The 16,699-nt window shown below is 43.9% G+C and overlaps 2 protein-coding genes across 5 annotated transcripts in view; one reads left to right on the top strand and one right to left on the bottom strand.

The window, feature by feature from the left end:
* LOC130277649 (zinc finger protein 569-like) overlaps positions 1–16,699 on the bottom strand; it is a 614,204-nt gene that overhangs the window by 274,283 nt on the left and 323,222 nt on the right. Inside the window, exon 1 of one of the 4 annotated variants that reach the window (XM_056528592.1) lies at positions 14,001–14,318. The exons of 2 other annotated variants lie outside the window; for them this stretch is intronic. The gene's annotated coding sequence lies outside the window, so the exon portion shown is untranslated. Of the gene's footprint in view, positions 1–8,425; positions 8,452–14,000; positions 14,319–16,699 lie in introns of those variants that run through there. One more of the 4 variants, XM_056528601.1, reaches the window with a different exon arrangement.
* The window catches only part of LOC130299747 (oocyte zinc finger protein XlCOF7.1-like), a 113,154-nt gene that overhangs the window by 47,803 nt on the left and 48,652 nt on the right, over positions 1–16,699 (top strand). Inside the window, exons 10-12 of the mRNA XM_056551489.1 lie at positions 14,418–14,496; positions 14,604–14,695; positions 14,794–14,908. Coding sequence (XP_056407464.1) covers positions 14,418–14,496; positions 14,604–14,695; positions 14,794–14,908 — 286 coding nt within the window. The remainder of the gene's footprint in view (positions 1–14,417; positions 14,497–14,603; positions 14,696–14,793; positions 14,909–16,699) is intronic.

Raw genomic sequence — 16,699 nt, forward strand, 5'->3', positions numbered from 1 at the left:
TACGTCAATCATGGTTACGATCTGTCGCGGCTTGGTGATGATACGTTGTTTCATAGTTAATTGAGTTTTCAGACCTGTCACGTCTACAGGTCGGTTCAGTTACTACTCGACACGGCTTCGGGTTGACGACAATCTTATGTGTTCTCACAAGGTCATTTAGCATCGGGGTCATGCAAATAGCTTGATTTCAGTTGGAGTTTGGGCTGTCTTAGCTTCAGGTTGATCATTATTTTGGTTATACATTGGTTGAGTGTCATGATCAGGCTTGCCGCATGAGTGGTGTCATCACCTGTCACGTCCACAGGTCGGTTACAGTCACAACCTAACACGGTTTTAGGTTGACGACTAGGTAGTTATGTTTTTTGTACATATGCACTTGGGATTATGCATACGGTCAGGGTTTGGTTTGTAACATGTACTCGGAGGAGCTTACACACACACTTTACTTTCCTACTTGGTTTTATTGGGTTTTTGCCACTCTTCTCTTCATCAAGCACGATTAAGTCATACCTAGTGGTGGTTCAGCTCCACATCTCTTTGGCACATTCCGACTTGGCCTCCTTGTTTCATTCGATACAATTAAAGCGGCGCTGTAAGGTGCGCTAAGGATCCAAGCCTTCTTCCCGTCAGCCTTTGTCGGCCGACTCGTTCAGACAGTTAGTAGATGTTCTAGACAGGACCCCCGTTCAGCTACAAAGATAGTCTGTGTTGGAAAGCAGCTTTATCTCTGGGTTACTATGGCTTCCTCAGACCTGGTGAGTTCTCTAGTAAAACGTAAAATATTTGTTGGAGACTGAGCCAACTGATATGGAATTCCAATCACCATTAGCTTGAGTTGAGCGCTACTAAAACATTGTTACCCGGGCAAGGCGTTACCATCTGCTGCTTTTCCACATTTCATTTCATAGGTAGTGCCTGGTTCGTCTGCTACGTGACCTGTTGTTCACACGCCAGGGAGCCAGTAGGTCGCAGCCGTTATCATTATTCTGAGGTTTTGCTCTCACCACTCCGCAATTCGTTAAAGTACGCATTTTAGTGATAGGCTTTGGGTGGTGACTCAACTGTGATATCTGGACACCCCCTTCGCATCGGTGCCACCTCATCAGCGTCACGTCAGGGGATGCCAGCCCGTGTGACGTGTGATTCGTAATTTGAGTCGCTGAAATCTAGCTCAAACATGCGCCCATCCCCTATCCGAAGGTCCCATGCTTTCCAGTTTCTGGTTTTGTAATGTTGTCTTATTTCATAAAGCGTTTTTGTTTCAAATATTGAAGTTTTGCCCTCTATTTTATTCAGGTGTACCTACACGCGGCAGTATATGGCACAACTCAGACTGCCTGTTAGTTTGTATATCAGTGGTTAGGCTGTTAGGTAGGTACGCTACGCATTTGAGCCACCGATCACAAGTGTGAAGGCTAACGCAGTTAGCCTGTATTTGTGAGAGGGGGCGGGGTTAATCACTATAAGAACCCGCGGTGCCCCTAGCACAGTACGCCGCGGGTTCTTCACGTCCCACCCAACCCCCCCTCTTTTAAAAAATTCATTTAATCTCTTAGGAGTCTTTTCTATCAAGGTATGCCCTCTATTTTATTCAGGTGTACCTACACGCGGCAGTATATGGCACAACTCAGACTGCCTGTTAGTTTGTATATCAGTGGTTAGGCTGTTAGGTAGGTACGCTACGCATTTGAGCCACCGATCACAAATATTATTTACAGTTAACCGGAACCGCCATGGGGACGAATGTGGCGCCAATGTATGCAAACCTATTTGTGGCAACCCTGGAGGAGGGTGTCGTCTATGAATCCCACCATTTCAGACAATGTCTGGGATGGTGGCGGTTCATTGACGACATCTTCCTCCTATGGGAAGGGTCAGTGGAAGAGTTACAGCTATTCCACAAATTTTTGAACAATATGGACCCAAATATTAACTTTACGATGACACATTCTACCTCTGAAGTGAGCTTTTTAGATGTGTTGGTGAGGAAAGAAGATGGTAAATTGACAACACAACTATATACAAAGCCAACGGATAAAAATACACTGCTACACTTCAATAGCCACCACCCTAGGAGTATGATAAAATCATTGCCATACAGCCAAATGCTGAGGGCAAGAAGGGTGGTGGATAATGAAGATGCTCTAAAACAATCTCTTGAAACCATGACAAATAATTTCCTGGTGAGAGGATACCCGAGGATCAGCATAGACAGACGGTGGAGACTCTAGATAGAGAATCTACATTGTTGAAAAAACCAAGAATTGAGAACAAACGTATTCCCTTTACCTCTACCTATCATGACATGAGTGGACAGATTGCAAAAATATTGAATAAACATTGGTTTATATTGAGAAACAGCTTCAAGGAGATTGATGAATTTTCAGTTGGTCCACTCATGTCCTATAGGAGAGGTCAGAATATCAAGGACAAATTGGTAAAAACAGAAGTCATACCAGAGAAGAAAACAGGGCAGACATTTTTGACCCCTAGGAGGATGGGATCATACCCTTGCCTGTCCTGCATAAATTGTAATCAGATGATGAAAGGACCTACATTCATACATCCAGTAACCCAACAAGTACATACATGTAGGTACTTCCTCACGTGTGACTCTACATGGGTCATATATATTCTTATGTGCCCATGCAAAAGCTATACGTGGGACAAACCACATGGAGCTTAAAAGTTAGAATTAACAATCACAGGTATAGCATAAGGAAAGGTAAAGTTGATTTACCAGTTTCTAAACATTTTATTGAGTGTAAACATTCCGAGAAGGACTTGAAATTCATGGCGATTGATTTTGTACCAGCACCAACAAGAGGGGGTGATAGACTGGCATTATTGAAAAGGAGAGAAATGTGGTGGATTCACAAGTTGGATTCACTAAGACCAAAGGGCTTAAATGTAGATTTTAACATTATTTAGAATATGGCATAGAGTGCATAACCAGGGGGGCCACACAGAGTTCTGACTCTGAATCCTAAGGCGGTTACACACAGTATTTTGATAGGGTACTATGTAGAACGTGGATATTAATTTTTACAATTTTTTCTGTTTGTCTATTTTTATAGATTTACTTCAAGATGAAACATCAAGGAGAAGACATTACCTGCTCTGTGTATATCATCTGTATGGCGTTATTTTAGAGATTAATCAACTTTAAGAATTATGTTTAAAATATGTGCCTTTCTTGAATATAATATGGTATTATAGAATTTGAATTGGCTCAGTGTGCATGCATGTCAGTTCCCCTCTCCAACAGGTTGATGTGTGATCGAGGGAGAGTCCCCCTATACAATTAGTGGGTGACTCTGTCTCAACACACATCTATTTTTTATTTTTTTCAAATCTCTCTTTTTTTAAATTTCTTTTTTTACTTCTCTTTTTTACTATACTTTGTTTTTTTTATTATTTCTTTATTATTCATATACCATTAATGGACAACCCAGACCACATTGAGTGAGACTGATGCTGCTATAATAGCAGAAAAGCTCCAATCAAGGTGTAGGTGGGTAGACGGAGACATGTTGGGACCCTACAATCCCAATGTCACTGTCCCCCGGTGACAGACATCCCTTTGGAGATCAGAGATGACTCCGAGTGATGAAAGTCCTACATAAGAGGAGCGGTTCCGAGATGTAAATGTAAGGTGTGTCGGGGTGTAAAATTGTCCTAAAAAAGAAAGGATCCTTATAAATAAGGAATTATATTTATTTATAAAAAAAAAAATTTCATTTTTTTATATTTCTTTATGTATTTTTTTATTATAACAAAAAAAAATTTAATTTTATTTTCACATTTTTATTTTTTTTTCTTTATTTTCTTTATCCAATACTCTTGTTGGTTAACGAACTGACCTTCATGCACTATTTATATAGATTCGGTTAATAATAAGTATACATCATAAGCCTCTATGGATTAACTTGTATTCAGGTCTGGCATATATCTTTATAGCATCCGCTGCGTCTGTTTTCTGCTTTACACCAGGGCTGATTAGCACAGGTGGTAACCAGGACAACGGGCGACGCTTTCAGTGCAGTAGTATGCGGAAGCGATCACAGGACCCAGGGTTAGTCACGTGACTTGTTCGCGCGACAGCCCTGGACTGGGATCGCTTCCTGCACAGGCGCAGTAGTGTTTTCACCCACGCCACTGGACGCCATTAAACAAGTACAGAGCGGGTAAGAGTCAAACTCCCCATTTCATTATATTATATATGCATAATTATATCATACAGCTGCTATGTATCAACATAATGTTAGTGGAGCATTCAATTTTGAGCGCTGCTATGTTTTAAAACACTTATATGCACTAACTTGCACTTTAATATATGAAACATGCACTGAAGATTTATGATATATACACAATGGAAGATGTATGTACACACTGTTTATAAAATTTTTATGTTTTTATGTAATGAGCACTTAATTGAAATTTGTATGATGTTTAATGCACATGGGTATTTAAACCCCCTACTGATGTGCGACACTAAGCTTGAAAATGGCTCCATAGGAGCAGAAACGTTGCTTGTACTGATGTGACAGGAATAAATCAACACTTTTTTCACCGTTCTTTGGAGTGCTGCGTTATTGTTGGATCCTAATATATATATATATATATATATATACACATATATACACATATATGCACACACTCAACTGCCCTAAATAATTACAGTATATGTAATCTTGGTCATTTTGGTCTGAGGAGCTACTGAAAGATAAATTATTCGGTTTTATCAGAATATTACATTTGTGATATGTAGTTTTTACTATATCAGTAGTGCAGGATGGTATCAAGTCTCCTATTCAGGCCTCGCGGCACCCGTGTGTATAAGGTGAGGATCCAGAAAATTTCCCGATCCAAAACCTTTGTCTCATGTTACCACCTCTGAGTGGTTTTTCGACCCTCTCAATACCTTGTCCCATCAGACTAGAGTTATTACCAAGTATTTAGGCAATGTAATCCAGCTCGCTCCACCCGTACACCCTGGACATGGATTCGCGCCCAGCCTGGTGCACACAAATCCAAATGCAAGAATGGCAATCCAGCGTGGGTAAGTAGAAAATCCAGATTGTATTAACTCACGGTAAAAACGGTACAAGCAATCAGCAGATCAGACGCGTTTCAGGCGCATGCGCCCTTCGTCGAAGGGCGCATGTGCCTGAAACGCGTCTGATCTGGTTGCTTGTACCGTTTTTCCCGTGAGTTAATAAAATCTGGATTTTCTACTTACCCACGCTGGATTGCCGTCCTTGCGTTTAGAGTTATTACCACCATGTACCTCTGCGCAGTGTTTAGTAACCATAGATGCATGCCGTGCCTGAAAATGTGCAATATCAGATAAGTGCTTACGTACCCTGATTTTTAGTGGGTTAATAGTAAATCCCACATCTTGCACACTACAGGCACGGCACGTAAAGAGGTATACAACCCCGGATGTTGCAATTCACATATTGTTTGATGGTAAAAATTTGGTTATTGCTCGTAGATGTAAAATGACGAATTATTCATCTGTTGCAACAAATAAATTTCCTGGATCCACATTTATATGAACTCGGACAGTTCAGCCAGGTAGGTGCACCTCTCGGAGAGTTCAAAAATAAATTAGGGGATAGTTTCTGACCCAGCGTCAGAGCTCTTCTGGACACACATCTAATACCCCCATTTAAGGCTTCCCGAAAATCGGGATCAGTATATATAATTGGCATATTACTTTTAATGATATTACTGACTGCCTTAAACTCTGTACTGTATTGAGTTGAAAATACTACAGGTGAATTATTATTGTGTGTATTATTTGGATATTTATTATTCTGGTTGTTGCTATTTATATATATATCTGATATATATGTGAGTGGATATCCAGAATTGCGTAAGATTGAAACTAATTAGTGCCTCATGGTAAAGATAAAGGGGGCAATCATTGTAGGTGTAAGTGAAGCATTTATCATTGTAGGTGTAAGGGAAGCATTTATTATTGTAGGTGTAAGTGAAGCATTTATCATTGTAGGCGTAAGGGAAACATTTATCATTGTAGGTGTCAGGGAAGCATTTATCATTGTAGGTGTAAGGGAAGCATTCATCATTGTAGGTGTAAGTGAAGCATTTATCATTGTAGGTGTAAGTGAAGCATTTATCATTGTAGGTGTAAGTGAAGCATTCATCATTGTAGGTGTAAGTGAAGCATTTATCATTGTAGGTGTAAGTGAAGCATTTATCATTGTAGGTGTAAGTGAAGCATTTATCATTGTAGGTGTAAGTGAAGCATTTATTATTGTAGGTATAAGGGAAGCATTTATCATTGTAGGTGTAAGGGAAGCATTTATCATTGTAGGTGTAAGGGAAGCATTTATCATTGTAGGTGTAAGGGAAGCATTTATCATTGTAGGTGTAAGTGAAGCATTTATCATTGTAGGTGTAAGGGAAGCATTCATCATTGTAGGTGTAAGGGAAGCATTCATCATTGTAGGTGTAAGGGAAGCATTCATCATTGCAGGTGTAAGTGAAGCATTTATCATTGTAGGTGTAAGGGAAGCATTTATCATTGTAGGTGTAAGTGAAGCATTTATCATTGTAGGTGTAAGGGAAGCATTTATCATTGTAGGTGTAAGGGAAGCATTTATCATTGTAGGTGTAAGGGAAGCATTTATCATTGTAGGTGTAAGGGAAGCATTCATCATTGTAGGTGTAAGGGAAGCATTTATCATTGTAGGTGTAAGTGAAGCATTTATCATTGTAGGTGTAAGTGAAGCATTTATCATTGTAGGTGTAAGTGAAGCATTTATCATTGTAGGTGTAAGTGAAGCATTTATAATGCATTATAGGTGTAAATGAAGCATTTATCATTGTAGGTGTAAGTGAAGCATTTATCATTGTAGGTGTATGTGAAGCATTTATCATTGTAGGTGTAAGTGAAGCATTTATCATTGTAGGTGTAAGTGAAGCATTTATCATTGTAGGTGTAAGGGAAGCATTTATCATTGTAGGTGTAAGGGAAGCATTTATTATTGTAGGTATAAGGGAAGCATTTTTCTACACCTTTTTGTTGTGTGCTGGTAATGTGTAGGAGAACTAGATTTATTAAATGTTTACAGGGCATTTGACAAATTTTGTGCAGGTCACATTTTCTTCACATACACCAAAAAGCTAAGTCTGGGCTGGTGTAGTTTTGAGGCTTTTTGGTGGTTTTGCGCCTTTTTTTTGCGCCTTTTCACAAAAAGCCTCTCTTGATAAATTCATTACCACTGCAAAAGACTAACCTTAACAGCTGCTCTGTACACTTTAAAGAAAAGGATAAACCAAAAAGGTGCAAAAAATAGCCTGAGGTGCAGCGCTGCGCCAGATGTGCGACAAATGTGCTGCGCCAGATGTGCGACAAATATACACACAAAAAGCAGCTCTAAAGGCAATGATAAACGCCCCTAAAGAGTACAACAGGACACTTGTTTTTAGTTTAGATGATGCAAAAGAGATAACGACAATGCTTTCTAGGGCTGGACCATATGGGGAACATGTGATTGCGATTTTGGCCTAAATATTGCGATATGCGATATAATTAAAAAACAAAATTGTGAAATCCACCCCCCCCCCATTTCATGTCCAATCTCCTCCAATTCACATCTACCTACCCATTTTATGCCCACCCGCTATGTCAGATCTCCCCCTTGTCACATTCTCCTCCCCCTTGTCACACCCCCATCACATTCTCCTCCCCCTTGTCACACCCCCATCACATTCTCCTCACCCTTGTCACACCCCCATCACATTCTCCTCCCCCTTGTCACATTCCCCCCCCCTGTCACATTCTTGTATTCTTATACTCTGGGTTTCCCGGGCGGATTTCAAATCTTCCTAGGGACTCGGGAAACCTAGTGTATTGCTGCAGTACAAGACCTTTCGCCATCAGCCAATCACTGGCTTGACGCATGACACCACTGCGGCCAATGATTGGCTGAAAAGGGAAAGGTCCTACAGTACTAAGAAGAGAGGAAACTCCGGAGCGCACGGAGACGAATCTGCAGGGACCGGGACTAGGTAGGCACAAGGTTTTTTATTTTTCTCCCTGCGCCCTTAGCTCAGTGTTTTTCTAGCAGGGTGCCTCCAGCTGTTGTGAAACTACTACTCCCAGCTCCCGGACAGCCTTTGCCGGTCTGGGATTGCTAAGAATTGTAGTTTTGCAACAACTGGAGGCCCCCTGGTTGGGAAACACTGACTTTTAGTATTTCAATTAGTTTTTACCTGCTCTGGCTGCCCCCGCCACAAGAGCACGAGAAGATAATCGCATGTTTTCCCAGGGGCCGTATCACAAAAAGCTAAACTTGTGAGGAGACAAGAGGAGTGAGGATCCTGATCACAAGAGCTTACAATCTATGAGGAGGAGACAAGAGGAGTGAGGATCCTGATCACAAGAGCTTACAATCTATGAGGAGGAGGAGACAAGAGGAGTGAGGATCCTGATCACAAGAGCTTACAATCTATGAGGAGGAGACAAGAGGAGTGAGGATCCTGATCACAAGAGCTTACAATCTATGAGGAGACAAGAGGAGCGAGGATCCTGATCACAAGAGCTTACAATCTATGAGGAGGAGGAGACAAGAGGAGTGAGGATCCTGATCACAAGAGCTTACAATCTATGAGGAGGAGACAAGAGGAGTGAGGATCCTGATCACAAGAGCTTACAATCTATGAGGAGGAGGAGACAAGAGGAGTGAGGATCCTGATCACAAGAGCTTACAATCTATGAGGAGGAGACAAGAGGAGTGAGGATCCTGATCACAAGAGCTTACAATCTATGAGGAGACAAGAGGAGCGAGGATCCTGATCACAAGAGCTTACAATCTATGAGGAGACAAGAGGAGTGAGGATCCTGATCACAAGAGCTTACAATCTATGAGGAGTAGGAGACAAGAGGAGTGAGGATCCTGATCACAAGAGCTTACAATCTATGAGGAGGAGACAAGAGGAGCGAGGATCCTGATCACAAGAGCTTACAATCTATGAGGAGGAGGAGACAAGAGGAGTGAGGATCTTGATCACAAGAGCTTACAATCTATGAGGAGGAGGAGACAAGAGGAGTGAGGATCCTGATCACAAGAGCTTACAATCTATGGGGAGGAGGAGACAAGAGGAGTGAGGATCCTGATCACAAGAGCTTACAATCTATGAGGAGGAGACAAGAGGAGTGAGGATCCTGATCACAAGAGCTTACAATCTATGAGGAGGAGGAGGAGACAAGAGGAGTGAGGATCCTGATCACAAGAGCTTACAATCTATGAGGAGGAGGAGACAAGAGGAGTGAGGATCCTGATCACAAGAGCTTACAATCTATGAGGAGGAGGAGTGAGGATCCTGATCACAAGAGCTTACAATCTATGAGGAGGAGGAGACAAGAGGAGTGAGGATCCTGATCACAAGAACTTACAATCTATGAGGAGGAGGAGACAAGAGGAGTGAGGATCCTGATCACAAGAGCTTACAATCTATGAGGAGGAGACAAGAGGAGTGAGGATCCTGATCACAAGAGCTTACAATCTATGAGGAGGAGGAGACAAGAGGAGTGAGGATCCTGATCACAAGAGCTTACAATCTATGAGGAGACAAGAGGAGTGAGGATCCTGATCACAAGAGCTTACAATCTATGAGGAGACAAGAGGAGTGAGGATCCTGATCACAAGAGCTTACAATCTATGAGGAGGAGACAAGAGGAGTGAGGATCCTGATCACAAGAGCTTACAATCTATGAGGAGGAGACAAGAGGAGTGAGGATCCTGATCACAAGAGCTTACAATCTATGAGGAGACAAGAGGAGTGAGGATCCTGATCACAAGAGCTTACAATCTATGAGGAGACAAGAGGAGTGAGGATCCTGATCACAAGAGCTTACAATCTATGAGGAGAGGAGACAAGAGGAGTGAGGATCCTGATCACAAGAGCTTACAATCTATGAGGAGGAGGAGGAGACAAGAGGAGTGAGGATCCTGATCACAAGAGCTTACAATCTATGAGGAGGAGGAGACAAGAGGAGTGAGGATCCTGATCACAAGAGCTTACAATCTATGAGGAGGAGACAAGAGGAGTGAGGATCCTGATCACAAGAGCTTACAATCTATGAGGAGGAGACAAGAGGAGTGAGGATCCTGATCACAAGAGCTTACAATCTATGAGGAGGAGGAGACAAGAGGAGTGAGGAAAAGGGTTAAGTTCCCGCCACTTCTGAGTCCCGCCTACTCTTATCACATGACCATTCTCGCAGGTCCTTCATCCACAATCTATCCTGTTGAGCTCCACCCCTTCAAATACTGGTCACATGATTGTCACATCATCACAGGTCCTACACTTCGGGAAGAAAGGAGATTACATGAGGAGGAGGTTTGTTACAGTGTGTCACCCCAGTAGTAAGGAGATTACATGAGGAGGAGGTTTGTTACAGTGTGTCACCCCAGTAGTAAGGAGATTACATGAGGAGGAGGTTTGTTACAGTGTGTCACCCCAGTAGTAAGGAGATTACATGAGGAGGAGGCTTGTTACAGTGTGTCACCCCAGTAGTAAGGAGATTACATGAGGAGGAGGTTTGTTACAGTGTGTCACCCCAGTAGTAAGGAGATTACATGAGGAGGAGGTTTGTTACAGTGTGTCACCCCAGTAGTAAGGAGATTACATGAGGAGGTTTGTTACAGTGTGTCACCCCAATAGTAAGGAGATTACATGAGGAGGAGGTTTGTTACAGTGTGTCACCCCAGTAATAAGGAGATTACATGAGGAGGAGGATTGTTACAGTGTGTCACCACAGTAGTAAGGAGATTACATGAGGAGGAGGTTTGTTACATTGTGTCACCCCAGTAGTAAGTAGATTACATGAGGAGGGGGTTTGTTACAGTGTGTCACCACAGTAGTAAGGAGATTACATGAGGAGGAGGTTTGTTACAGTGTGTCACCCCAGTAGTAAGGAGATTACATGAGAAGGAGGTTTGTTACAGTGTGTCACCCCAGTAGTAAGGAGATTACATGAGAAGGAGGTTTGTTACAGTGTGTCACCCCAGTAGTAAGGAGAAGGTTTGTTACAGTGTGTCACCCCAGTAGTAAGGAGATTACATGAGGAGGAGGTTTGTTACAGTGTGTCACCCCAGTAGTAAGGAGATTACATGAGGAGGAGGTTTGTTACAGTGTGTCACCCCAGTAGTAAGGAGGAGGTCTGTTACAGTGTGTCACCCCAGTAGTAAGGAGATTACATGAGGAGGGGGTTTGTTACAGTGTGTCACCCCAGTAGTAAGGAGATTACATGAGGAGGAGGTTTGTTACAGTGTGTCACCCCAGTAGTAAGGAGATTACATGAGGAGGAGGTTTGTTACAGTGTGTCACTCCAGTAGTAAGGAGATTATATGAGGAGAAGGTTTGTTACAGTGTATCACCCCAGTAGTAAGGAGATTACATGAGGAGGAGGTCTGTTACAGTGTGTCACCCCAGTAGTAAGGAGAATACATGAGGAGGAGGTCTGTTACAGTGTGTCACCTCAGTAGTAAGGAGATTACATGAGGAGAGGGTTTGTTACAGTGTGTCACCCCAGTAGTAAGGAGATTACATGAGGAGGAGGTTTGTTACATTGTGTCGCTGGTTCTGTGATTCAGGCTCCTCCTCTTCTCTTCCAGCTGACCCAGTTGTCTCCTCTTCTCCTGAATGACCCCCAAGGATGGACAAGGACAGGAATGAGATGACTAAGAGAATATTACACTTCACCTTGGAGATCCTCCACCTGCTGACCGGAGAGGTGAGGTGACCCATCTACATTTCCACCATTGTTGTCCCCCCATCTACATTTCCACCATTGTTGTCCCCCCCATCTACATTTCCACCATTGTTGTCCCCCCCATCTACATTTCCACCATTGTTGTCCCCCCATCTACATTTCCACCATTGTTGTCCCCCCATCTACATTTCCACCATTGTTGTCCCCCCCATCTACATTTCCACCATTGTTGTCCCCCCCATCTACATTTCCACCATTGTTGTCCCCCCCATCTACATTTCCACCATTGTTGTCCCCCCCCATCTACATTTCCACCATTGTTGTCCCCCCATCTACATTTCCACCATTGTTGTCCCCCCCATCTACATTTCCACCATTGTTGTCCCCCCCATCTACATTTCCACCATTGTTGTCCCCCATCTACATTTCCACCATTGTTGTCCCCCATCTACATTTCCACCATTGTTGTCCCCCCATTTACATTTCCACCATTGTTGTCCCCCCATCTACATTTCCACCATTGTTGTCCCCCCATCTACATTTCCACCATTGTTGTCCCCCATCTACATTTCCACCATTGTTGTCCCCCATCTACATTTCCAACATTGTTGTCCCCCATCTACATTTCCACCATTGTTGTCCCCCATCTTTGGAGCCGCTCTATATTCTGGATGTCTCTTTGTAGGTGAGGTCTCCAGAACTGACCCCAGTATTCCAGATCTGCTCACTAGAGCTCTATACAGGGGGCACAATCTCCTCTTTGTAGTGGGGGAGGAATACTGGGGTCAGTCCCCTCATTGTCTCTCTCCATACACAGGATTACACCATAGTGAAGAAAACATGGGGGGAGTGTGTGGCCCCCAGCAGCCATCTCCATGAGTCAGGAGGACGGAGCAGGGCCCGGGGCCCCATCATGGAGCCTCCACCTCACTCACTGAGACATGAGGAGAAGATCATAGAACTCACCCACAGGATCACTGAGCTGCTGACTGGAAAGGTGACCCTGTTGGGACATTATACAGTAATGGAGGGGTCTGGTGATTAGAGAGGTGACACTGCTGGGACATTATACAGTAATGGAGGGGTCTGGTGATGATTAGAGAGGTGACACTGCTGGGACATTATACAGTAATGGAGGGGTCTGGTGATGATTAGAGAGGTGACACTGCTGGGACATTATACAGTAAGGGAGGGGTCTGGTGATGACTGGAGAGGTGACAATGCTGGGACATTATACAGTAATGGAGGGGTTTGGTGATGACTGGAGAGGTGACACTGCTGGTAAATTATACAGTAATGGAGGGGTCTGGTGATGATTAGAGAGGTGACACTGCTGGGACATTATACAGTAATGGAGGGGTCTGGTGATGATTAGAGAGGTGACACTTCTGGGACATTATACAGTAATGGAGGGGTTTGGTGATGACTGGAGAGGTGACACTGCTGGGGCATTATACAGTAATGGAGGGGTCTGGTGATGATTAGAGAGGTGACACTGCTGGTACATTATACAGTAATGGAGGGGTCTGGTGATGATTAGAGAGGTGACACTGCTGGGACATTATACAGTAATGGAGGGGTCTGGTGATTATTAGAGAGGTGACACTGCTGGGACATTATACAGTAATGGAGGGGTCTGGTGATGACGGTATCATTGTGTGTCAGGTTCCTATAAGGTGTCAGGATGTGGCGGTCTATTTCTCCATGGAGGAGTGGGAGTATGTAGAAGGACACAAAGATCTGTACCAGGACATGATGGAGGATCACCGGCCCCTCACATCACAAGGTAAGAAGAGACATATGAATATATATATCACTCTCACTATCTAGTAACATAGAAATCTATCAAGCACTGATGTATGCATTCCCTGTGTGTTCCCTACAGATGGAGTCATTGGTAGAAATCCATCTGAGAGGTGTCCCTGTCCTCTGTATTCCCAGGACTTTCTGGAGGGAAATGTCCCAGAGAACCATCAGGTAGAAGAGGCTAAAGTTCAAAATTTGACCATAAAGTGATTGAACCCCTGATCATGGCACCATAGGTCCCACCCTAGTTAGAGGCGAACTCTGTTTGATCTAGATGGGGCCCCCACGATCTCCTGCCCGGCGCCCCGGCTCTGCACAACAATAAATAAATACCTTTGATCAAAATACCAAATCCTCAAATCAAAGTCGTAGTAATAAAATCCCAGAACCACAATAAGATATAATAATAGACATGTCCCCCATGACTTCTCGGGTCACTTACCTCTTCTATAAAACATTGTGATGGAAAGTGAAATAAAAGGGGAGGGCGGGGCTTCTTCTAATCTTCCCACAGGTGACTGAGCTGGAGACACCACAGCCCAGTATAGAAGGGAAATACTTTTCCCGCCAATGGGCCTCCAGCCAATCAGAATGCTGTTGTTGGGCTGGAGCATCGCTGGGCAGAAGATCATGGTTACCGGGCAGAATCTGATCCTCCAATCAGAAGCAGGAATCCATCTCTCAGCAGAACAGCTGTTACCGGGCAGAATAACTGAGGAAAACAACCTGTGGAGATAAAGGAGGAAGAAGGAAATAAGGGGGAGGGGGACATGTATACTGGGGACCATAGGGCCGTGTGCCCCCCCAGGTTATAATGGAATTCGGAGCCCCTTTCTTTCTTTTTTTTTTTGCTCTTTAGGGTGAAGATCTGATGGATATTAAGGTTGAGGTTAAAGATGAAGCAGAAGAGGAGACGGATTTTGGGGCCGATCAGCAGTGTAAGGAGGGGGAGACTATTATTGGTGGAGGGTCTCCTAGATACTACTACACCCATCATCTGATCATCACATGGAATAATCTATTCATCACTGTGTGTTCCCTACAGATGGAGTCATTGATAGAAATCCACCCGAGAGGTGTCCCCGCCCTCTGTATTCCCAGGACTGTCCAGAGGGAAATGTCCCAGAGAAGCATCAGGTAGATGAGGCTGATCCTATATCTCTATAGGGGGGTCCTGCAGTCATAGATGTGGGGGTAGATTTTGGGGGTCTCTTATGTTGATGTTTCCTCATCAGGATGATTACCTGACTATTATTAAAGAGGAGGATGAAGCAGAAGAAGAGAGGATGAGGAGCGATCACCTGTGTATGAGGGAAGTGAAGGAGGAAATTCCAGGAGGTGTTACCCCAGGTATGTAATAATTCCAGGTAGTGTTACCCCAGGAATGTAATAATTCCAGGAGGTGTTACCCCAGGTATGTAATAATTCCAGGAGGTGTTACCCCAGGTATGTAATAATTCCAGGAGGTGTTACCCCAGGTATGTAATAATTCCAGGAGGTGTTTTCCCAGGTATGTAATAATTCCAGGAGGTGTTTTCCCAGGTGTGTAATAATTCCAAGATGTGTTACCCCAGGTATGTAATAATTCCAGGAGGTGTTACCCCAGGGATGTAATAGTGCCAGGAGATGTTACCCTAGGTATGTAATAATGCCAGGAGGTGTTACCCCAGGTATGTAATAATTCCAGGAGGTGTTTCCCCAGGTATGTAATAATGGATTACAGAGGGAATTCAGAGGTTTCTTCAGGGGAGGCTCCACCTTTAGAGCTACATTACATTAACCCTAGAGGTGAGCGAACTTACAATGATTCGATTCGTCACGAACTTCTCAGCTCGGCGGTTGATGACTTATCCTGCATAAATTAGTTCAGCTTTCAGGTGCTCCGGTGGCTGCAAAAGGTGGATACATTCCTAGGAAAGAGTCTCCAGCCACCGGAGCACCGGAAAGCTGAACTAATTTATGCAAGATAAAGTCATCAACCGCCGAGCCGAGAAGTTTGTGACGAATTGAATCACTGTAAGTTTGCTCATCTCTAATTAACCCTCCAGGCCCCAGTGATCCCCTGTGTTATGTGCACATCTTCTACTGGGTGAACAGAGGAGACATTTATAATGGGGATGGGATTATTTTTGTTACCTTTATGACTCCTCTCCAAACATAGCACTTTTGGTTGTAACCATTAAAGATGAACGTAGGAAGGTGAGTTACAGTTTGTTTTATTCGTTTTTACAGTCCGGGCACAGGGGAGCTAAAAGTGTTGCACCGCAGTTCTCCTTTAAATTCCATTATGGTCTAATCTCTCCTAATTACAGTGGACCAGAAGCTGGGGGGGGGGGGGGGGGGATCAGGTGTTGTATGGAATTATGTATCCAGTAGAGACAAGTAAAGTTGGGTTGGCTGTGACAAAGTTGGGTTGGCTGTGACAAGTAAAGTTGGGTTGGCTGTGACAAGTAAAGTTGGGTTGGCTGTGACAAAGTTGGGTTGGCTGTGACAAAGTTGGGTTGGCTGTGACAAGTAAAGTTGGGTTGGCCGTGCTCACTGAACTTTTCTGAAAATGTTCCATTCATGTCAAACTAGTTTTCCGCAAACCTCAAAACACGTGTATTACACGAAGACCTTAAAGATAATGGACGTACATTACTCGCCTCCCTTCTAAGACATGTGCTCAGGAGCTGTCAGCCACCGTCATCCATGGCAATTACTTTTTGCAAATGTTACAAAAATGATCCCTTTTTTGGGGAATTATGCCGGAGGAGGTGGCGGACTGGTAGGATTGTAGTAGCCAGCTGACAGCAGGCAGTGGTGGACTGGCAGTCTGTACAGTGATCCCTCAACATACGATGTCAATTTGTTCCAAATGAACCATCGTTAGTTGAAACCATTGTATGTTGAGGGATCCGTGCAATGTTAAGTATAGGAAGTTGTACTCACCTGTCCCCACCACTCCCTCGACCGTCACCACTGCCCTGGATGTCGCCCTCCATCGCTGTCGCCGCATCCCCGCCGCTCCGGACCGTCATTGCAGCCCAGGATCGTCACTCTTCATCGCCGTCATCACATCGCTGCGCACGCCGCTCCTATTGGATGACCAGACGATGTGATGACGACGAAGGAGAGCAACGGCCATGCAGGTGATCCTGA

This window comes from Hyla sarda, chromosome 1 (assembly GCF_029499605.1).
Source record: "Hyla sarda isolate aHylSar1 chromosome 1, aHylSar1.hap1, whole genome shotgun sequence".
Taxonomy (NCBI): Eukaryota; Metazoa; Chordata; class Amphibia; order Anura; family Hylidae; genus Hyla; species Hyla sarda.